Source organism: Vitis riparia, chromosome 1, assembly GCF_004353265.1.
Source record: "Vitis riparia cultivar Riparia Gloire de Montpellier isolate 1030 chromosome 1, EGFV_Vit.rip_1.0, whole genome shotgun sequence".
In the NCBI taxonomy this organism is placed as follows: Eukaryota; Viridiplantae; Streptophyta; class Magnoliopsida; order Vitales; family Vitaceae; genus Vitis; species Vitis riparia.
In genome coordinates this window covers 21,330,038-21,354,814 of record NC_048431.1, presented here as the reverse complement: position 1 = coordinate 21,354,814, position 24,777 = coordinate 21,330,038, and the positions used below count along the sequence as shown (strand labels likewise).

The following is a 24,777-nucleotide window of genomic DNA, read 5'->3' as shown; positions in this document are numbered from 1 at the left end:
AATACCAATTATAAAAAAAAAAAATCATGTTCAATTTCCAATGCATTTTGTAGAAACAATTTGTTTTTGAAAAATAGATTTTAAAAAATCTAACTCTTGTTTCTTGCTAATGAAATGATAAACTTATTGCAAAAGGAAGACAACAAAAAAAAAAAAAACCTTAAAAAAATATTATAATTCATATTAATCTTGAAAAAATATTGGACTCCATGTTGTTTCATATATGATGATTGATGCATGAGGATTTCCACACTTTGAAGCAGTTTTTTGAAAAATAAATTTGGTATGAAACGTGTCGGTTGGATACTTCTATTTATGTGAATTTTAAAAATAGAGATATAATTACCTAATTATATGATTTATTTTTTAAAGCATGTTAGGTCAATATGGCAAAGTTTGATATGATTCATCAACATGTTTTTTTTTGCAAATTAGGTTAAATATAATTAGGTTTTAGTCAAATTTGTATCAACTTACATAACTTGTTTAATAAATAGGTAGGTTTTGAGTCAACTTGCATAACATGAATTTGACACGAACTGACCATGTTGACTAACTTAAATATAATTTTAAACTATTTGGTTCATATTTAACTAATTTTAAATTTATTTTTAAATAAATAGATTAATTGAGTAATAAATATGTTTGGCTAAAATATTAAGTATATAGACTTATATAAGATTTAGTTCAACATAGTTATTAAATAGAAGGACTTAGATTATTAAATGGGTTACACGAGGTGTTACCTATTTAATAATTATATAGTATTTGAGTTTATATTTTTGACACGATTATTATTTGAATCGGATTTGACTTGATTTATGTAGTAGAATGCCTTAATTAAAAACTTAGTTAATTTTTGGGGGTTATTTTAAAAAATAATTATACAAAACATAGAAAAGAGGTTAAAAACATTGAAGCTGTAAAATATGCCGCCGCGGACACGACTCCTCGGAGATGAATGGACATTTAAACCCCAGATACTCTCTCACCAATTAGTCGAATCTGTAAAGACTAATAAACGTAGAGAAATCAGGCCCTTTTGGTAATTTAACACTGAAACATCAAAACCATCCCAACTGTTAACACTATATTTGCCCATTACCTTTTCTTCATCTCCTTCAATCTCTATATATTTCGATGTTTTACGCTGAAATAAACCATCACTCATCAAAGCCCTTCAACAGTTGTCGTCTCTGCATCAGGGTCTGAAATATCCCTGGCCAGTTTCTTCAATTTGTTGGGAAAAATGGGGCTTGATAGTCAGCAGGAGAAGGATGCTAGAGACAAGGCCATTGATGATTGGCTTCCGATCACGTCCTCCCGGAACGCGAAATGGTGGTACTCTGCATTCCACAATGTGACCGCCATGGTTGGGGCTGGCGTCCTCAGTCTCCCTTACGCCATGGCAGGGCTCGGATGGTATGTTTCCTGTTTCTTTCATTCCTAAAAATGAAACTCCTTCAGCTTTTACTTTGAATATAAACGCTTTATTGTCCTGAAATTGGGTTTTGATTCTTTTTACAGAGATTTTGTCTCCTCTTTTGTTTTTGGTTTTTTAAGGGATTTTCAGTTTGTAGGTATTTAAGGGATTTTTATCTTTTTTCGATCTTCAAAAGCTCTGATCATAGCAGTCGTTTATCTTTTCAAATTTAGGGGTCCTGGGGTGGTTATTCTTGTTCTGTCATGGATCGTCACATTGTACACTCTATGGCAAATGGTTGAGATGCATGAAATGGTTCCTGGAAAGCGGTTTGACAGATACCATGAGTTAGGACAACATGCCTTCGGTGAAAAGCTTGGCCTCTGGATTGTGGTGCCTCAACAGGTGATTGTAGAAGTGGGTGTTAACATTGCCTACATGATCACTGGAGGCAAATCCTTGCGGAAGCTCCATAACACAGTCTGTCCCGACTGCAAACCCATCAGGACCACCTACTTCATCATGATCTTTGCCTCTTGTCACTTTGTTCTCTCCCATTTGCCCAATTTCAACTCCATCAGTGGTGTCTCATTTGCTGCCGCAGCCATGTCCTTAGCGTAAGTCTCTCTATTCCTATCTCTTGTGAGCTTTCTGTGACAATCTCCATGCTGTAAGATTGATTTTCTTACCTTTCAATCTGCAGTTACTCAACTATTGCTTGGACAGCTTCGGTTCATAAGGGTGTCCAACCAGATGTGCAGTATTCGTACACAGCTTCCACCACAGCTGGAAGAGTCTTCACCTTCTTTAGCGCCTTGGGTGACGTAGCATTTGCCTATGCTGGTCACAACGTGGTGTTGGAGATCCAAGCAACAATTCCTTCCACCCCTGAGAAGCCTTCCAAGGGATCCATGTGGAAAGGAGTCGTTTTCGCTTATATTGTTGTTGCCATCTGCTACTTCCCTGTTGCCCTGATTGGATACTGGATGTTTGGGAACAGCGTTGCTGATAATATCCTCATCACACTGGAGAAGCCACGTTGGCTAATAGCAGCAGCCAACATGTTTGTTGTCATCCACGTTATTGGAAGCTACCAGGTTCAATTCGAAATCTTCTCCAAATAATATGTTTTTATTTCATTGAATCTTCATTTCCTCATGAGCTTGTTGGAACTGCAGATATATGCAATGCCAATGTTTGACATGTTGGAAACATTGTTGGTGAAGAAACTGAAATTCACACCATGTTTCAGGCTTCGCCTTATTACCCGCACTCTATATGTTGGTGAGTGGTTGATGCTCTTCCTTCTTTGGATGAGTTATGACAAAGCTTCATCAGCCTATTTTCATGCTCTTATATATCTTGGTTGACTGCAGCTTTTACTATGTTCATTGGTATGCTGATCCCTTTCTTCGGTAGTCTCCTTGGATTCTTGGGAGGATTGGTTTTTGCCCCAACAACATACTTTGTAAGGAATACATCCTCCCACATCCAATTAAAGGCATATTAGGCTATTATATATCCTTCACAATACAGCACTAATATCTTAAATTTTGGTTTTGTGCAGCTCCCTTGTATCATGTGGCTTGCTGTTTACAAACCCAGAAGGCTTAGTTTATCATGGTTTGCAAATTGGGTATGTTATTTAACTCCGAACTGTATATCTTAAGGCATCCCCTGTCTCTCTTTTGGGTATTAATAGGCTTTGTTTGAATATGTGCAATTTCAGATGTGTATAGGACTGGGAATAATATTGATGACTCTAGCTCCCATTGGTGCACTAAGGCAGATCATCCTTCAAGCCAAGACCTTCAAGTTGTTCTCCTGATGATCTTCCCATCGTAGTAAGGATTTGGTGGTAATGGCTCTGAAGATTGAAAGATCCAAGATGGGAATTATGTTTACAAAGGTGTTTTCAACTATGATGGCTTCATTTCAGAAAATGCATATTATGGGTTAGTCTAGGAAAATGGGACTTGGCTGAGGAGGCAGCTGAAACAGTTGTATCTGTTCTCAGGGTTTAATGGTTTTCTCTTTAGTTCTTTCATTTGCTTGGACACATCTATATTACATACATAATTTCAGCTCTTTGGTGAAAAATGTTGTGAATTTCAATTCTCTTCAATATTATCTCCCCTTATATGTCAACCATATTTCCAAACCGCATTGAATCCCCAATGAAATCAAATTATTTAGCTAGAAAATGATGACATGGGTTGATGATCAAAATATTAATGCTATATTTGGTTCAAAAATACAATAAAGGAAAGAAAATGTTAACTCAAGATTATAATATTGTCCTTGGTTTTCACCACCACTAATAATCACTAGTGACATTTTGATGGCCAATGACCCTTTAATGCCTTTGGAAAGTTGCCTTCTTTTGATACATACTCTAATGAATGAAAAAGATTCATCAGATTCAACAATGAAATGAATACATGATCTAAACATATATGGTTGAGAGTAGGTTAATTCACTGTTAGATATAATATCAAGTTTAATGTACAACTTGATGATATTTATTTTTATGAATGAATCAACAAAAATTTCGTTTTAGTAAAATTAATTAGTAGGACACTAATATAATTCATTTTTATATCCATGTTTTTCGTTTTTAGTTTTTAAATAATCATGTGTATAATTTGAAAACTTTTATTTTTTATTTTTAAAATTTTATAATATTTCAATTTAAAATTTTTATTTTTAAAATTTTATAATATTTCAACTTAAAAATTTTTATCTATTATTTTTCTTACTTTCAATTAGGTGTGTAATTTGAAAGTTTTGAATATTAAAAAACTGCAAATTCGAAAATTAAGGGTGTGAAGAGTAGCTGTGGAGTCCCACATCGGCAAGGAGTCAGAGTAATAAGGTGATAGAGTGGTAAATAATGAACGTCAGTGATATGATGAACGTCAACCGTCTCTGCCACTTGGGAGATCTTAGAGCAGCGCCCCTCCCAAGTACAATGGAGGTCACTGTCGTAGGCCATGGCTCATCTCTGATTCTTCGATTGGATGCTGTCCTAGTTGAATGTCTTCAAAAACTGTGTGAAGTGGTAAATAATGTTCAGTTGACTGATCAGAACCATGCTAACTATTGAAGTTTGTTTTATTGGGTACTAATAAGTATAGAGCCATTATTTACGTAGCTCTCAGAGACAATTACTAAAAGCATGAAGTTATGGAGTACTATTAGTCTAATAGCTTTTCAAATTGTTATTTGGTTCTTACCTATCATCTACTTAATCCTCACCTTCCTTTTCTGTTTCCTTGCTGTCGGCATATTTCTTTTGGCTTTCTTCTTACCTTGGGACGATTACTAGGCTTTCATTTCCCTTTTTGTTTGCTTCTTTATCTTCTCCATTAGTTGCTTCATTTTGTGCTGTCTTTACCCTTTTGAGGAACAAGTTTTCCAAGGGCGCTGTCAGCTTCTTCACTTTTCATGAGCTCTTCTGCAATCGTTGTTGGGTCAACTGTCAATAACAAAAAGAAATAGTTTATGAAGGGGGAAAAACTGGTATGTCTACTAATATTTATGTTCTTCCTCCAAATTATGCACTTATACTCTGTTCTTGTTACATAGGGATAATTAGATTTTCAGAAGTGAGAATTTAGATGAAGAAGAAAAACATCAGTGGAAATATAATTATTGCAATAATATAATAAAAATTTAGGGCTTCATGAATGTGAATCCTTATAAACTCACCTGGCTGTCATTTAGATTATGCTCTTCAGCTTGTTGGCCCGGCAGCTCACTGCTGCAGCCAATATCTTCAATCACAAGTATTGATTGGTTCCTGGTTGTGACTAACAGTCTTCTAAACTCTTGAGTTGCAACAGAGACTGCTGAGCTCTAAGTCGCAGATGTGAAATTTCAAGTCATAGTTGGCCATGGCTGCAATCAAGATCGACTTTCCAGTGCCTGGAGGTACCACAAATATCCTCGTTTCCATGCCCTTCCAACTCTTTTATTGTACTTCTTTCTTTTGACAAATTGATCTAAGTCATTTATCAAGTCCTGCTTGAGCTTTGAATCCATTGTTGGTGTTTCAGAAGTTGATGGATGGTTGAGGTTGGTTGATTCCCATGACCCACAGTATGAATAGAGCTTCAGGACCTTGTTTTTATGAAGGCTTCTGATCTCTCTACCACATCTGGCAAGTAAGAGCTCTGTATCTTTTTCATATTTTTATTAGGGAAACTGAGCTCTATTGACCTTGATTCATAATCTCTGCCTTCATTGGACTGCTTCTTGGTATAAACCATTTCCCATTTGACCTGAATTCCTTCAAATATGTCAATAGCCTTTTCACCTTCACCAATGGTGATTGAAAGGTTCTTACCTTCTGAAGCTTTCGATCTGCAGTTATTCAACTATTGCCTGGACAGCTTTGGTTCATAAGGGTGTCCAACCAGATGTGCAGTATACATACGCAACTTCGACCACAACTGGAAGAGTCTTCACCTTCTTTAGCACTTTGGGTGATGTAGCATTTGTCTATGCTGGTCACAACGTGGTGTTGGAGATCCAAGCAACAATTCCTTCCACCCCTGAGAAGCCTTTCAAGGGACCCATGTGGAAAGAGGTGATTATTGCTTATATTGTTGTTGCCTTGGTCTACATGCTCTTATTGGATACTGAATGTTTGGGAACACCGTTGCTGATAATATCCTCATAAAACTGGGGAAACCACATTGGCTTATAGCAGCAGCCAACATGTTTGTTACCATCCATGTTATTGGAAGCTACCACGTGCAATTGAAAACTCAAATTCTTCTGCAAATACTATGTTTGATTTCACTTAAATCACAAACCCAGAAGGTTTAGCTTATCATGGTTTGCAAATTGGGTATGTTAATTAACTCCAAACTGCAATATATGAAGGCTTAGCCCGTCTCTCTTTTGGGTATTAACAGGCTTTTGTTTGAATATGTGCAATTTCAGATCTGCATAGTTCTGGGAATAATATTGATGATTTTAGCTCCCATTGGTGCGCTAAGACAGATCATCCTTCAAGCCAAGACCTTCAAATTGTTTCTCGTGATGATCTTCCCCATTGCAGTAAGGACATGGTGGAATAGCTATGAAAATTCAAGATCAGAAGATGAGAATTATGTTTACAGTAGTGTTTTTCAACTATGATGGCCTGATTTCAGAATCTAGATATGCATATTATGGTTTAGTCTGAGAAATGAGACTTGGCTGAGGAGCCAGCTGAAACAGTTGCATCTGTTCTCAGGGTTTAATGGTTTTCCGTTCTTTCTTTCTTTCTTTCTTTTGGTTGTACACATGACTTTGTTAGCCTTATGGTGTTGTTTCTCACACGCTAGTTTTTATTTAGTGACTCATTTCATTTGGGCAATCCATTCATATTGATATAATTTTTATTGTACAACAATGAATCTAATGCATTGTATGCTAACTATATTGTTCCAATATTTTGTGGCTTAGAAAACATTTTAGATAGTGACTTAAAGTTTCTTTAGCAGTGATTTTAGAAAACGTTTATAATATTTTTAACACTTAAAAATTTTTATCATTCAAGTGTTAAAAAAATTAGAACTGTTTTCTAAAATCACTACTAAACGCATTCTTACTCTCCACTTGAGATTCAAGGTGGTTGTTGGATCAATCGAAAAGTCACAAGAAAGTTTACTGAAGTCTGTTTAGTGGTAAGTTAGGTGATTAAAGGGGTAAAATGGATCAATGTATTTTTTTTTATTATTTAAAAATGTTTAAATTAATGTCTTGGAAAAACAGGGGACGCTCGGGTGGTGGAAGCAACACTCAAGAACTAGAATCGCTCAAGCGCTTATCCAATGTTCAAGTGCTCGAGGCTCTCGAGTGGTGGGTAAGTGCACTCGAGCGGTCATCTCGAATTTGCTAGAATATGATAGATAATTTTTTGAAAATTCACTAGCATTCTTTTTAGAAATTTAGGATACCAATCTCCTAACTTATAGACCAATATAAATCCTCCTTTAAGCCATTTAAGGTTTAGACATATTGAGAATAACTCAACTTAACTTATGTTATCATTCTCAATCTCTCAATGAAAATTCAAAGCCTAAATCTTAAGTTGTTAGAAGACCTACATCCTTTTAGTGACGCTAAAAAGAATTCACTAAAGTAATTGGAAATTGTTATGTTGTGGATGCGGATCAAGTTATAAGTTCTGGAAAGTAAGTCTTAGGGGTTAGCTGTAAAGTAATTTTGTGTAACTTGATATCAAATAGTGGATTTTATATTAGAAGTCTTAAACTCTATGGTTTTTTATCTCCGTAGTTAATGTAAGGGTTTTCCTTGTAAAAATTTTTATATCCCTTGTTTATTTGGTTGATGTTTGGTTATTTTATTTATGTGTGATATCTTTAGACATTAAATTGAGTTAAAATAATTCAATTCTTATATTATAATTTTCTTTTAAATGCACACATTCACCCATTTCTAAGTTTCATCTTACTGGACAATAATTTTTTAATTGGCAAAGAGAAGATTTTTTTAAATAAAAAACATATTTTTATTGATCTGGCTAGTCCTGAATGGAACAACAGTGATCTAAGGTTTCCTTAAATAGTTGACCATACTTTGATGGGAGTAACTATCTCGACGGGAAGGTTTGAATTTAGTGGAATATGAATAAAAACCCTCATTGAAATTATATGTGAATGATAAAGCTATTGATGAATTAAAACCTAAACAAGAATTAAATAAGAACAAAGTGACGTTAATGCTTGCGTAAAAATACATATGATATCATTTTCATCTTATTATTTTTTAACTTAATATAAGATTTTATTATTGTAGATAAGGGCAAAGGGTAAAAATAGGGAGAAAAGCACCATTTTTGCTTAAAACAAGTTTTTTTCCCGAATCATCAACGAAAATTCCGTATGACTCCATTTAGCAAAATCTCTCATCCCTCCCTCTCCCTCTCTTCTTTTAAATGAATTCAAAGACAAAACCCAAGAAAAAATAAAATTCCCCAATTATTAATACTAAAACCATAGGATCAAATGTCCAAAAGAACTATACACATTCACAAGAGTCTCTTTTTGTCTAAATAAGACACGTGTTCTTAAAATATAACATGCATGTGATTAATGTTTCCTTGGGATTTGGGATTTGGGATTTAGGCTTTAAAAAATTAAAATGATCCCCAACACATCATTAATTCTTTTATTCGATCTTGAAATTAAACTTCATCTACATATCAAGAATAATAAACACAACACACTATTATCTAAATAGCTTACAAAACAAAGAAACTTCATCATCCCATATGCAAGCTTCACAATAATTCACTTCTTCTACATCTTTATCTTCATGGTCTTCTCTCTCACCAATCCATGGCCATCCTCTTTTTCCTCCAATCCCTCCATTGTTTCTTCTACCACAAGTTTTGGCATGATAGCTTGTTAGTTCTTGGTATTTAACAATGGGGTTTCTAATCCACATGCTTAGAATGAAAGCTTTTGTTTTTTTTCTGCATTCTCCCAACTTTCTTGATTTCTTCACTGCATTTAGAAGTTTCATGCCTTGTTCTTCATTCGAGTCACCCCCTTTGCATAATAAGATGATGCCATAAACATATGATGCCTCCATATGCTCCATCTCCATTGCTCTCTTTAGATATTCTTCTCCCGATTCCACTTTCTTCCAACTAAAGAATTCCATCTTTTTCAAACAAAAAAAATAATTAAAGAAAAATTAATTTTCATATTGTCTAATTATCTCATTGTTGAAAATTAAAATTCTTACGATTCCTTGTCTATATAATACTTCCGGATTTCCACTTTCTTTGCAAGCCTTTAAAAATGAAGAGACTTCATCCTTTACTTGCCACCATAGAATTGTTGGAAATTTCTCTATTGAGATATTTTTTATTATGAACTTATCTTCAGATGCCTCAAGAAAATTTCTACAACTAAAATAAAAACAAAACAAGAAAGTGAAACATTTAGATCAATATTTTTTAAAAGAATAAATTAGATGTATATATAGTTATTATAAACATACCTTAATTTTGCATTGAACAAGTCTGTGTATGAAGATGATGCAACCCGAGTGAGAACCTCTATCAATAAATCACTTGGAAGAGATTCAATTATGGAACCATGACTATTTCTTTTGGTTTTCTTGAATTTCATGGTGGAAGAAAGATTTGACATATTGACTATAAGAGAAACTAAAATGTAGATTTGTCTCGTAAAAATAACTAATGCTATATCATTATATATAGGGTTTGGTGGTTTAATTGCTTACTTAAAATAAAAAAATAAAAAAAAAACCTGAAATTTGTTAAGTATAGGAATTGAGGAAAGAAGGAATGCATATTATTTTAGAAGAGATTTCTTTTAAATAGGATGTTGCATTTTTGGAAACTTTCTATTTGAATTTGAAAATAGATATTGATTGGGTTTCCTATTTGCAACAAAGTTTCTATGTATATAAAAGTGGGTTTTAAATCTTTTTATCCTTACAAAATAATTTACTTTTTATATGTGTACGAATGAGTAGTTGATATTAGAAGTTTTATTATTAAGAAAATAATAATTATAAAAAAGTATGTTCAATTTTCAAAGCATTATGTAGAAACAATTTGTTTTTGGTATGCATGAAATGACGTTACAGGATGGTTTTGTTTTTATGTTATTAATTAATTTAGGAAATTTTAAATTTGGGTAATCTAGAAAAAAAAATGACGTGTCATTTAGATACTTCTATTTTTGTGAATTTTAAAAATAGAGATATAATTATCATAATTTTAAAAGAAATAGAATGAAATAAAGTGAGATAAATCAAAGGATTTATTTTATATAATTTTTTAAATGTCCACCAAAAAAAAAAAGTTGTCCATTAAAATTATTTACTGTAAATATGATTGGAAAATAATTCTAAAATATGGGTGAACTGCATTTGGTTTTACTGAGGCTACAAATAAATTTTTAACATTGGAAACAATGAAAACAAATGTTTCTAAGTCACAAAAATAAAACAGAAAAAAAAAATTATATATATATATATATATATATATATATATATAAATCCTTTGGGAAAATTCGAAGCCTTGCAAACCCAAAATTATAAATGACTTCTCCTAAAGAAGTTATGAGTCTTTTCTAAAACATATTTTACTTTTCAATTATTTTCTGTTCCTAAACAAGATCGACCCAAGTCCCTGAGGGTTTCTCTGTCTAATGTTAGCATATTTTTTTTTCTCAATGAAGTGGTCCACGTGTCATTTAAGTTTTTATATCAATTATGATTTAATAAATAAATAATATTTGTTAACATCCTACTAATCATCTTTGAGAAAATGTTAATAACTAAACTACCTACTTTGATGGAAAGTAGAATAATGAATATATTTAAAAATAAAATTAAAAAATTGGTCCTCTCTCAACCCATGATATTGGTTTTTCTCTCCACTGTTCCTATAATTGATTGTCTTCAATAAATCTCTCCATGGATTAAGATACATTCTCTCAATTTTCTGTTGTGAACATCGTATTGTTCTACTATCTTTAGGCATTATGATTTATGCAAAAGTTAGAGTTTTTTTTATTGTTATTGTTTTTGCATTATGACCAAGGTATGTTTTCACTTAATTTTTTGTTGTAAAAATCATATTGTTCTACTATCTTCGGATATTATGATTTATGCAAAAGTTAGATTTTTTTTTTATATATATATTATTTTTGCATTATGAGAATTTGATAAATTACTAATATTTGGTATCAAAGTCTGGTTCAAGAATAGGTCATCTTCCTTTAAATATTGTTATTATTAATTTAAATCCAGATAAAATTTTATTTTTGTTTCATTTTTTATTAAATAAAATTAATTTCAAACGAGTATTTGAAATGGAGCACAACTCTTAGAAGAGTGACTCTTTTACGAATAAGATTATTTAATTTATAAATAAATATTATATTATATTATATTATATTATATTTTTTAGTATTATGTAATTGATAGATTATCGTACAAATAACTATTATACTTACTTTAATATTTCGTAACAGATTGACTTACTCTTGCTAATTTTAAGAGAAGTCATGGTGTTTAATCCTTATGTCATCATGTTTTTTAGTACCTGAAGTTGATTTCTATGGCCTTAAAATTTTATGTTAATACGAATAAGTTGCTTATAACATGTTATACACATAACTCATTTGTTATCTTAATCCCTTCATAATTAGGATTGAAAATGGTTAATAGGCATTTCATGTGTGTGTGTGTAAATTGTGATGAGTAAGTCATTAATCGAATATATTTCCTTTTTAAATAGCGGTAATATGAAAGTTTAGTGTAATTGAAATTTTTATTTAATTTGAAATTCACATTATGTTTGTTTGTATTCAACAAAGTAATCAAATAAAATCTCTCATGGATATCAAATTGAATAAATTCAATTACCCATAACCACGTGATGGGAATAAATAAGATGACATGATTATGTGTATTTGCTTTGGTTACAAGTACATTAAAGTTCATTCATTATAAAATGTTTAAGACTCGTTGATTAATTAATTTTATAATTTATGAATATAATTGTGATTAATTAATATGTTTAACTTGATGTGTTTAGCATATCCAAAAATAGTAGACGTGTCTAGTTAGAGTGAATGTAATTGTCAATTATATGAAAATTAAAATCAAACATCAATTATGTTTTATGTTGTGTATTGTTCTATCACCCAAAAGAGAACTACAATATGCATATTAATGTTTAAATGAATTTTGTTTGAATTTGAATTATTTGTTTAAATTTATAACGTAACATTAATATGTGAGCACTCTACATTTATTGTAGTACATGTTCTTGTTTCTCTTAATCCGCAAGTTTTGTCTCTTATGACATTTAATGAGCTTAACTTTCATGATTGGTGTGAACAAGTCCAGTTTCACCAGAAAGTTCTGGATCTTAATTTGACACTCCAAATTGAGAAACAAGTTACTATTATTGATTTCAACAATGATGAACAAAGGTCTTTCCATAAGGCTTGGGAAAAATCAAACATACTAAGTCTAATGTTCATGTAAATGACTATAGCAAATAACATCAAGCCGACAATTCTTAAAACTGAAAGTACTAAGGAATATATGAACACTTATGGAAAAGAGCTTTTAGGTGGTGTTTGTTTTTTGACTGAATAAAAAAAATCAAAATATTTGGCTTTTTCTATTTAGTTAAAAATAACTTGTTGATATCAACCAATATAACTAAACTGAATCTATATATTAACCAATATTAATAAAGTAAATTTATTATCAATAGATTTAGTTTAGTTATATTGGTTGATATCAATAAGTTATTTTTAGTTAAATAGAGAAAGCAAAATATTTTAGTTTTTTATATTCAATCAAAAAGCAAACAACACCTTAGTCTAATTCTACTCATAAGTCACTTGTTAGGACATTGATGAGTACTTTGACCAACAGTAAGTTTGATGGTTCATGTATCATGCATCAACATGTCACTGAGGTCCATGGGATTGGGAGTGAGTGAGAATTTCCTTATGCAGTTTATCACTAACTCTTTGCCTCCTAATTATGACCCATTTCAAATAAATTACAACACTATTAAGGATAAGTGGAATGTGAATGAGTTGCAAAGTATGCTTATTTAGGAGGAAGCAAGACTTAAAAAAACAAGGAATTCACTCAATTAATCTCATGGGCCAGCAAAAAGCTAAAAAAATACTTGAACAGAATAATGGAAAGGACAAGCAAGGAATATCAAAGATAAAAGTGCAATATTCCCAAATCTTTCTTGTAGTGTCCAAACTTGTTGCAAAAATGACACTTATAATTTGTGTAGATTGTATTAAAGGAAAACATACAAAACACACAAGCAAGAAAAAAGCCACAAGAAGCACACAACTTAATGAGATAATACGCATTGATATATTTGAGCCTCATGAAGTTCTATTTGTCGATAAAGAAAAGTATTTTATCACTTTTATTGATGATTTTTCACGTTATGGATACATCTATTTGCTACATAAAAAAATCTCAATTAGTAGATGTCTTAAAAGTATTAATCAATAAGGTTGAAAGACAATTAGATAGAAAAATGAAAATTGTCAAATCTAATGGAAGTGGTGAATATTATGAAAAATATACCGAAAATGGATAATGTCTTGGTCTATTTGCTAAATTCCTTGAAAGACATGGCATATGTACTTAATGCATAATACTAGGTACACCACAATAGAATGATGTTGCAGAAAGGCATAATCATACTTTAATGGATATGGTTAGAAGCATGTTAAGCTATTTTTCCTTACCCTTATCATTGTGGATAGAATCCTTAAAGATTGCCATGTATTTGTTAAATTGGGTTCCTAGTAAGGCAATTCCAGAAACTCCTTTTGAAATATGGACTAGAAGAAAGGCACCCACATTTATGGGGATCCCCAAGAGAAGTAAGAATTTATAATCTACATGAAAAGAAACCGGATTCAAGAACAACCAATGGGTTTTTCAGTGGTTATCTAGAAAAATCTAAAGGGTAAAGATTTTATTGCCCTAACCATAATACAAGAATTGTTGAATTTATAAATGCTAGTTCATTAAAAATTGTGTAGTTAATGGGAGTATAGAACCACATAAAGGGGAAATCCAATAAAATAGGGTGCAAGCCCCTTTGCCTATAACTTCTTCTAAGGTTGTTGTTCATACGGTTGTTGAACGGTTTAACAACTTTCACAAACAACAAATAAATGAACCCCACAATGAAGTCACTAATAATTAACCTTCAATAGATGAACCACATGAAATAGTATTAAGATCTCAAAGACAAAAAAATCCGTTATTTCTAATGATTATGTGGTTTACCTACAAGAGTCAAAATTTGACTTAGGAATCAATGAACATCCAATTTCATTTTAACAAGCCATGAGAAGTGTTAATTCTACTAAGTGGTTAGATGTCATGAAAAAACAATTGAAAGAAGTTTGGGATCTTGTTGAATTGCCTAAAGATTCTAAAAAAGTCATGTGTAAATGGGTTTTTAAGACCAAGCTTGACTCGAATGGCAATGTTGAATGATATAAGGTCAGACTTGTTGCCAAAGGTTTGACTCAGAAAGATGGTGTTGACCACAAAGAGACCTTTTCACCTATTTCTAAAAATGGCTTATTTAAAATTATTATGGCATTAGTAGCTCATTATGATTTAGAGTTATGCGATGTGTAAACTATCTTTCTTAATGAGAATTTAAAGGAAGAAGTTTACATGGGCCAACCTGAAAATTTTTCAACTAAAGGAAATGAACACATGATATGTAAATTAAGCAAGTCAATATATATGAACTTAAATAAGTTTCCCGATAATGGTATCTTAAGTTTAATAATATCATCACTTTCTTCAAATTTAAGGAAAATGTTGTTAATCAATGTATATATATAAAGGTTAATGAGAGCAAATTCATATTTTTTATCTTATATGTTGATGATATTTTGCTCACTACTAATGATTTTGGTTTTCTAAGTGAGACCAAGGAATTTCCCTTTAAAAACTTAGAAATGAAAATATGGTTAAGGCATCCTATGTGATTGGAATTGAAATATTCCATCACAAAACACAAAGATTGTTAGGGTTGTCTCAAAAGCCATATATTAATAAAGTTTTAAAGAGATTTGGGATGGAGAAAGGTTCTACAAGTGTTGTTCCTATTCATAAATGAGATAAGTTCAGTCTTATTCAATGTTCGAAGAATGAATTAGAACGCACATAAATGGAAAGTATTCCTTATGCATCCATTGTTGGATATCAAAATAATCCAAGATTGGATCATTGGAAAGCTACAAAGAAAGTATTGAGATATTGCAAGGAATGAAAGATTACATGCTCATGTATAAGAGATTTGATCATCTTAAGGTGATAGGATATTTGGATTCAAATTTTATTGGATGTATTGATACTAGAAAATCCACATTTGGCTATTTGTTTCTCTTGATTGGAGGGGTCATCTCATGGAAGAGCACAAAGCAATCTATCATTGTTGCATCCATTATGAAAGTTGAGTTTGTGACATGTTTTGAGCCACTATTCATGGATTATGGCTGCAAAACTTTATTTTAGAACTTGGAATTTTTTATAGTATTGTCAAACCATTGAAAATTTATTGTGATAACTCTACAGCAATTTTTTTCTTTTTTTTTTCTGAAAGTGACAAGTATTTGAAAGGTGTTAAATATATGGAATTAAAATGCTTTACTGTTAAAGAAAAAGTTCATAAACAAAGAGTATCAATTGAGCATATTAGCACTAACCTTATGGTTGTGGATCCATTAACAAAAGGATTGTTGCCAAAGATATTTGGTGAACATGTCGAAGGGATGGGCATTGTGACGCACCATTATTGACATTATATTGGGTTTTTATGTTTTTTTTTTTTACATATTTGATACTTTAAGCTCATTTAAGTACTATTTCTAATTTGTTTACATCATGTTTTTGTTTATTAGTATATACATGAATTAATTATATAAATATTAATCAAACTTGTCTTTGCGAAAGACATTATCATTGGACCATTATTGTTCTTTCCCATTACAGGTCATTCTAAGTGTAAAACTAATATTGTGATACATGGAAGGGACCATGTCCAAATAATGGCATACAACCGCTATGATCCGCATTAGTTATGATATGACCAATTTAAGAAATGATTTAGCTTTTATTATGTGGGTATTACCTTTTATTATTAAACCATGAAGTTGGACATGTCACAAGGGCCAAGCGAGAGAATGTACACTTTTTTTATTTTTTTCAATGAAGTGGCTCACATGCCATTTAAGCTTTTATATCAATTATGGTTTAATGAATAAATAATATTTGCTAAAATCCTATTGGTCATCTTTGAGAAAATGTTAATAACTAACTGCCTAATTTGATGGAACGTGGGATAATTGATATATTTAAAAAATAAAGAACTAGTCCCCTCTCTACCCAAAAAAGAGATCAGTTTTTCTCTCTATCCGAAAAACATCCATCAAGCTTAAGGGTTAAGAGAGAGACATGCAATTTGCTCCTACATTTGATCTTCTTCAATAAATCTCTCAAGCATCGAAGTACGAATTATTGTTCTACAATCTTTGGGTATTATGATTTATGCAAAAGTTAAAAGATTTTTTTATAGTTTTTGCATTTGAGAATTTAATAAATTACTAACATATATAAGTTATAGAGAGAAGCAGATTTATCATTGTCCAGTGAAAATTTACCAAAATAACAGTAAATATCAAATGAAAGGAAATTGGGATTCAGAATTCATCCTCAATCGATCAGAAAGACGGATTGTCAACATTAAAGAGGATGGTTATCTTTTGCCATCAAGAAGCTTTAGTGGAGGCTGGGCTGTCATTCCATGGCCCCAGCTAGAAAGGCAGATGGTTGGTTTTTCTACTCCATACCATCAACGTTGTTTTCAAGTTCACATGCTTCTGTTTGGCAGATGTTACACCATTTCAGGAAGCTATTTCTGCATATAAATCACTTTGAATGTTCTCAAATAGAAAACTTTGCCCAGCTCTAGAAATAAAGACGGGTTCTAATCAGAACAATATAGTATCCCAAAAGACATAAAAAGTATGTACAAGCAAAACTGAACCAACTGCAGAGAGAATGGTTTTAAATAAAAATCCACAACTTACATTTAGACCAAGCATGGAGATTTATGAGGTCAAAACTAGAAGTTCCATGGTTGGAAAGTAAAATAGGAGGACCCAGTTGGAAGACAAGGTTAAGAACTAGTCTGCACTGATTTTTTGGAGTTATTCTTGCGGCGGATCTTCACAAAAGCATTTTTCAATTCCTGGATGAACAGAAAAAAGAGCAAGACGCAAGATGTATTCAGAAATAGTATAACTCTTTTGTCAATAGATGAAAATTTGACAAAGGAGATGGAGAAATTAAAAGGAAAAAGAACAAAGTAAAAGAAATTAAAGTTCAGTTGCCACCAGGGAATTCCCTTATGCCCAACAACTTATAAGTGGCCACAACATTGTTCTTGCATATAGATAAAATCTGGGGTCACTGGATACTTTTTCACAATTTCTAAAACAGAATAACAACTGAAATTGGAAGAAGAAGGGGTTAGCTCCTTTAGTTGCACCAAAAAACAAAGTCCCACATTCTCAACATTGACCAAGACCCCCTCCTATTGAAGCAATTTGGCAGAGGGGAAAAAGGGATGAAGAACAACATGGAAACTAACTTCCAACTATGATTTTTAATTTAAACAGTCACTGCAACAACATCTTCTTAACTGTTATTTTGTCCTTTCAAAATTGTGAAAACAGGACATATTCAAACAAATTAATTTGATAATTCTGTACTCAGTCATTCTTCTCCCATTTCTAACAATGTTTCCACATAATGAACAATCGAAGTGTGAACAGTGGACTATTGACCTAACATGCTTTAAAAAAAAAAAAAGAATACATGCCCAAGAACTCTGAAACGTGTTACTTTCAATGTGAAATATCGGAAATTATCTCAACACAGATGCATAAATAATTTTGACTCACTTCATTTTATTGTTGCTTGACATGTGTGGATTTTGGGAGAAGGGAACACAGAAGCAAGTTTACTGAAGTAACAAAAGAAAACATTGAGAGAGAAAATGCAGTCAATGCAGCGCCAGCATGCTCCTTTTGGTCCCAATTTTGGCAGGATGTTTGTGTAAGGAGCATGTGTGTAGTGGGTGGGTGTGTAGCAGGTGTGTGAGCGTCTACAGCGGCCACCATGAAAATTTAGAATGCAAAATTGACCAATTCTTAAAATGATATTTTTTTTTTCAAACAATATATATTCCTTTCCTTTCTCATCCTAAAGATGAGGTCACCTCATCAATACAAATCCTGTGTATTTGTGTTGTAAGATATGTGTTTCAAACCAATCAATCAAACTGCCAAAAACAATTTCCATAGTTTAAGAAAATCCATAATAAAACTTAAACTCATTTTACCTGACTACTTGGTTCATTTGGAGATGTTTCTGTGGTCCAAAGACTTTCTAAATTGTAATACGCTCTAGCCTTCTCATCAAGAGCATGAACTATTACCGTGCCTAAAAAAGGAAATCACCAAAAAACAAAAATAGATCATTATTATAAGCAGAAACATAAATGCAATGAACTTTATTTTGAATCTTGATATTTAGCGAATTCAAAATTTGAGGTGTTAAAGTTCTACAAGGTATGCATCATTTATCATGGAATGCACATGGAACCGCCAAGTTACAGTACAATCTTCAAGAAAAAAATATTATTAGTCAAACATTTCTTCTCAATTTGTTTTTCTTTGGTGGGATTTTACCAGAATAGATACATAAATGGAGTTCTATAAAGTGAAGCACAAACCAGAGTCAATGATAACCCATTTCCCTCCCTCTTGCCCTTCTACACTGGGCAGCAAAATTCGCTGAGCTCCCTTCTGTTTTTGCTTAGCCTGCTCATGTGAAAGAAACAATGACAATATAGATTATGATTTGGCGTCTTCAGAAATAAATTAACAGAATTTTCATGGGTTGAAACGGCTAACCACCACCGAACAACATTGCGTTTACCCTCCGTTTGGTTGCTGGGAAAAGGTAGGAAATAAAAAATAGATAAAGTTTATATTGAAGACTTTTCATCATTCGGGGCCTAACCAAAAATGACTACTCAATTGTACCCGATACAAATTTTCAATTTTTCAGGAAACTAAGAGTCTAAGACTACATTAAATAAAAGAGCCAGCATTCAATTTTCATAGCTTTTCCTCGGTTTTCTCGACAACCAAACAGAATTAGGGTTTAGATATTTCAAGTCATCCATCACTAAAATCAATGGAAAAATGTACGCGACATAACGCCTTTGCATCTGTCTAGTTGTCGAGAAAGTGCAGCTGGCTTACAATTTCAATTGTTTTGGACTCAACATAAAAGCTTCCTCCATCTAACTCTCTCAAACGCAACCATTTAGCTCAGTTGATAGAAGATTTTACATCCAAAAATCAATTTTCTCTCATTACCCTACATTTACTCGGCAACCAAACAGACGGCAAAGATTTAACATGTCTCGAAAAATACCCAAAAAAAAAAAATTATAGTTTTGCCTTGTAAATAAGGGCTTGAGCGATGTTTTTGACGTGCCAGGTGGATCTACCAGTGGCGATAACCATGAAATCACAGTGCTGGCGAACCGGAATCACTCTGATGTCGTCGGCTTTAACATCGCTCAGAATCTGCTCTATCTCTTGCAAGTTCAGCAACTCTGTTGCCTTGTTGCTCTCAATATAGGAGGATGACCAGGTGCGTTTCAACCCTAGAAACCCTAGCTTCCATTGTTGAAGATTCGAGAAGGAAGAAGAAGATGAGTGATGGAGTAGGGCGCGGGATCTTAGAGCCGCCAACATCTGATTGCACGCTCGATGACAGCCGAACTGATTTTGGTATAAAAATTCCTTGGTTCTAAAACGACGTCGTTTCATTTGAACGACGGCGTTGGAGGTCTGCTCACCTTGAAATAGAACGGATTGTTGGATCGCCGTGAAATTTTAAAAAAATAATGATTCTTTTTATGTTTGATTTGATTATGAAGAATATAAAAAATAAATAAATATAATTAAAATTGGTTTAAAACTCTTGTTTTTTTCAAATTATATAAACTTTTTACAAAAGATTTAAAATAAGTAAAATTTTGAAATATTATATATAAATAATTTATAGATATTAATTTTGTTTTTTATCTTTGTTTATTTTTTAATTATTATTTTACCTTTTGGCATAAATTAATGAAGTAGTAAAAGAAGAAGATTGAAATAAAAAGTATTGCATCAATTCAATTTAAAAATAAATTTAAACCGAAACTCGGATGAAATTCCAATAATAAGAGTTCAAAAAATCTAAGAATAAACTCATATAAAACCTAGGATAACGTTTCAATGATGAGAAATCAGAGGAATATAGAATAAACTTAAATAAAATTTGTGGTGGTGTCTCAATAATAAGTGTTCAAATGAATTAAGAATAAACTTATATAGAACTTAGGATGACGTCCTGATTATAATAGTTTAAATGAACTAAGGATAAACTTAGATAGAACTTAGGATAACTTCCACATAATTGATAAAACAAAAAGAAATCATAATAATTTTTATTTATGATTTTCAAATTATTAAATTAAATTTTCATTTCTTCCACATAACTGATAAAACAAAAAAAAAATCGTAATAATTTTTATTTATGATTTTAAAATTATTAAATTAAATTTTCATTTTATAACGTTATGAATTACATGTTATAGTTATTAACTAAACTTTACGATAAAGTAATTATTTTGGAAAATTAATTTTGGATACATAAAATATAATAGATATAAATACTAAATTAATGATAAAATAATTATCTTATTCTTACTTTGATCCTTGACACTGACAACACTTTTGAAGTTAGTTTGAGTCATCTTCTGAATTGTTTTAATAAAATCTCCAACTCACTACTTTTATATAATGGATGAGTCACTTATGTGATGTATATTATTAAAAGTAAAACAACAAAAGACGTAAAAATGAGAGTGTGGCTTAGAATCTTAATTTTATATATATAAAAAAAAAATATGTCACTTAGTCTTTCCATCAAAGACTAAATGTGAGTTATATTTATTATTTATAATCAATATGTACAAATTAATGAGTAATGGTAGATTACCAACTTGAATGCCTACATTCGTATAATTGCATTGCTTATAACTTTTCCATCTTCCTCCATTATTCATAAACATTATATACAAATTAAATTTCATAATGATGAGGTTACAAAAGTAACACCATATTCATATAAATGAATTTTTTTTTAACTCCCCATTTATAATTTGAATCATTTAGTCTTCCATGCATGAGATTCTTGAATGCTCAATCAATTGATTCAACTACCTATCAATTGATATTCTTAAATAATATTTACACAAATATAATTATATATGATATGACATTATAAATGAAAAGTTAACAATAATTGTTAAAGTTGTAAATAAAATTAGGATTGTAATTGGAACTTTTTCCTCAAATTCTTAATCCAAACTCAACTCATATTCATTTTTTCACTCTTAAACAAGTTATTCAAGTTCTATGAGTCGAATTCCGATAAAGTTGAGTTGAACTTGAATTCCCCTATTACACTTTTTTTTAATTAAATTTAAGATGTAAATCAAATATTTATGTTTAAAAATTTATGTATTTTTAAATTATTTAATCTTTATATCCATAAGTTAAAATAAGTAAAATGAGTTTGAAATAACAAATAAAAATAATTTATTCATTTTTAATCTTTTTTTATTTATTTTACTTCACTTTTTATTTCTTTTTACTTTTCATTTGTATTTTATTTTCATTGTATTTTCTTTCAAATTTTCTGAAAACCAAACATAACCTATATGTATATGTTGTAAAAAAAATGCTTTCGATTACCTTCTAAAATGCCCAATATTCAAATTGGTTGTTTCACTGATAAATTTTATACTTCAAGTTGTGAATTGTTATGAAATGACCTGCCCTAAATCGTGAATGAAACTACAAAAATTTAAGAACCAAAGTATAAATGTCTTAACCTTCTTTTTTAATGGAGAAGAAAATAAATAAATAAAATTAAAAATTTTCATGAATAAATTCTATACTCAAGTCGTGAATAGTTATGGAAATATATACCTAAAATCGTAAATAAAACTACAGAAATTTGAAAATCACTTTATTTTATAGTATAAATACTTTAACATTTTTTTTCACGAAAAAAATAAATAAATAAATAAATGAAATTCACAAAGAAAAAAAACAAATAAACAAACAAATTTTCTTACATGAACGTATTTTTTTAACCTTTTTTCTAAAGAGAATATGAGAAATATTTATATACATATATGAGCAATTTCCGAGCAATTTCAATTTCTAAAAATTGTTTCCATCTCTCTTTTTGTTGTAGTATAATTTTATGAAATTTAAATTATAATTATATAATATACAATTTTATTTTATGAAATAATATATATGTAAAAATTGTTTTTTCAAAGTATGATTTTAAAAGTTTCGTTTTTTCATCTATCTTTTTCGTGAGATGATGCGCTGGAGACCAGACCATGTGATTTGATTGATTGATAAAGCTCAGCCGTTGATCTGTTAGCATTTCAAGAGAGGGTGATTTGACTTAGAGTGGTTAACCCTTGCATGGGCCCACATAACTTTCGTGAGTCACTTCATTCATCATTGCAACTGTAAATATCAATCAACAGCGGGCCTCACGTGTAAAACTCAAAAAAATATAATCTAGATGAAAGCTTATGCCTTGTCTGGTTGCAAACACATTGGCTCTAACTACTTGGCTCTTTGCCTTATCCATGTTTTAGAAACTAACCCTATTGAAAACGTTTTCAAAAGTAATTCTTAAAAATAATTTTTGAAAACAATTTTATCGTACCTTCTAGAATCTTTATTAAAGAATGTGAAATCTTCTCATCCTATTTTCTATGACAATAATTTTTATAGATATCATATATTTTCAATCATTCTCCTTATATATATATTTTTTAAATAATTAAAATATATATTTTAAAAATGTTTAATTTTCTATCAAACAATTACCAAATATGTTTTAGAATCTTGGAAAACGGTTTTGTATTTTTAAGAACAAAAGATTATTTTTAAACATATTCTTAGGTTTTTTTTTATTCACTAATTTTATCCATTTGTGAATAGATAAACCAATTTGGCTTTATCATGTTGGAATGGTATTAAATAAAATTTTAATTTAATTAAATTTTAAATTTTTTTAAAAATATAAAATATAACTTTTTGTGAAAATAAATTATAAATTTTATAATATTTATTGATTTATAAAATAATTTATTTTTAATGTAATTCAAAATTTTAAAAAAATTAAAAAAAGAATGGACACCCCATTCCATTTATTTATTTATTTATTAAGATAAGAACGAAAATAGATATAAATAAATAAATAAATAAATTGAGAGTAATTTTCTCCATTGTCATTCCTATCTTTATTGATATGCTATGTTTGAATTAATTTTTTAATAAAAAAAAAATATTATTATAAAATTCAAATCTGATTAAGATTTTATTTATTTATTTACTTTTTTACGGAAAATTACGATCTAACTCATTTAACTCTCACCTATCAAAAGTTAGTTGATTAATAATTCTTAACAAAATATAGGTAACAATAAAAAAGAGAGGATAAATCCAAAAACCCGATAGGAATAGGGATAGAAAATTGAAGTTAGATTGAGAATGATGAAGCCAAATCATAATGGGTTAATTTAATGAAGTTTGTTGGTATTAAATTGCATAGTAAGCCATGACAACAAGCCCTACCTCAAAGCTAGTTGTAACCAAACCTTGGAAAGAGAAACAACACTTCATCATTTGGATTAAGCCATCACCTACCAATTAAAACGACATCATTCTCTATCTTTTTCACTACTGGACAAATCTAATCATAGTTTTATTTTTTTATTATTCTTTCTATTTTTATTTTATTTTTTCTCATTGCGGCCTACTATTTTCTTGGCTTTTCCCAAACCCCCTGTTTTTTTTTTATTGTGGATATAATAATAAAATTATAAATCCTTTTTAGGGTTAGACTATTATAAGTGTGTTTTACAATGAGTTTAAGAAGTTTATAGTATTAAAAAAAAAGAAGTTAAAAACGCGTTTTAAAATCACTATAAACACACTTTAAAAATAAAATAAATACAAAATTTTATATGTCAAGTATATTTGTCATATTAATATCGATGAAATAATAAAAATAAAAGGTCTATTTGATAACTGTTTTCGAAAATAGGTTTTTATTATTTAGAAAAAAATCATGTATAGAGAAATATAAAGTGTTTTCAAAGAACATTTTTTAGTAATTTTCTGTTATTTTCTCTTATTTTTTGAAAATTAGCGTTGAAAAAATCATTATAGAAATATTGTTAAAAATAAAGCATTTGATATAAAAATCATTTTTAAAGTATATTAAAAAAAATTTAAAAATAGATTAAAAAAAAATTTGAGTTCAAAACAAACTTTTATTTTATAAAATATTACAAAACAGTTTTCAAAAATTATTTTTTAAAATAGTTATAAGCTAAAGATTTCGATGATTTTATTATTTGATTTTGAAGTTCTAAGAAAATGATAAATGAAATTTGAAGTATTATATTTTTTTTATTTACTATCAAATGTAATATTCGTACTTTCATTTATTAAATCGTTGACCTCAAAAATTGAGAATTAAGCTTTTCTAGAAAATTGATTACTTTGGAACTCACTTCTAATAATTAATTCATAATTTAA

The 24,777-nt window shown here is 30.3% G+C and overlaps 3 protein-coding genes across 6 annotated transcripts in view; 1 reads left to right on the top strand and 2 right to left on the bottom strand.

Moving 5' to 3' along the window:
* The window catches only part of LOC117921062 (putative F-box protein At1g67623), a 32,551-nt gene extending 20,696 nt beyond the window's left edge, over positions 1-11,855 (bottom strand). The window contains exons 1-2 of the mRNA XM_034838834.1: positions 11,852-11,855; positions 9,449-9,617 (exon numbers count right to left, since the gene is read on the bottom strand). Of these exons, the coding sequence (XP_034694725.1) occupies positions 9,449-9,617; positions 11,852-11,855 (173 nt within the window). The remainder of the gene's footprint in view (positions 1-9,448; positions 9,618-11,851) is intronic.
* Positions 1,145-6,782, top strand: LOC117918917 (lysine histidine transporter 1-like). 2 transcript variants are annotated; one of them, XM_034836003.1, is made up of 7 exons: positions 1,145-1,422; positions 1,657-2,040; positions 2,127-2,520; positions 2,602-2,707; positions 2,800-2,891; positions 2,991-3,059; positions 6,374-6,782. In XM_034836003.1, the coding sequence occupies exons 1-7, from the start codon at positions 1,250-1,252 to the stop codon at positions 6,569-6,571; spliced, it is 1,416 nt and encodes a 471-aa protein (XP_034691894.1). In that variant the 5' UTR covers positions 1,145-1,249; the 3' UTR covers positions 6,572-6,782. The 2 variants fall into 2 exon arrangements, with proteins under 2 accessions (XP_034691894.1, XP_034691824.1); XM_034835933.1 differs by lacking the exon at positions 6,374-6,782 and adding an exon at positions 3,153-3,571.
* Positions 11,856-16,628: 4,773 nt separating the features above from the next.
* Positions 16,629-19,873, bottom strand: LOC117929901 (protein Iojap-related, mitochondrial). Of its 3 annotated transcripts, none has more exons than XR_004653834.1 (5): positions 19,543-19,873; positions 18,807-18,894; positions 18,414-18,514; positions 17,098-17,258; positions 16,629-16,975 (listed from the first exon to the last, which is right to left on the bottom strand). XR_004653834.1 is itself a non-coding variant. In XM_034850377.1 (4 exons), exons 1-4 carry the CDS (start codon positions 19,840-19,842, stop codon positions 17,187-17,189), a joined length of 561 nt encoding a protein of 186 aa, XP_034706268.1. In that variant the 5' UTR covers positions 19,843-19,873; the 3' UTR covers positions 16,955-17,186. The 3 variants fall into 3 exon arrangements, 1 of the variants encoding a protein (XP_034706268.1); XR_004653829.1 differs by having other exon boundaries at positions 16,629-16,925; XM_034850377.1 differs by having other exon boundaries at positions 16,955-17,258.
* Between the last annotated feature and the right edge of the window lie 4,904 nt (positions 19,874-24,777).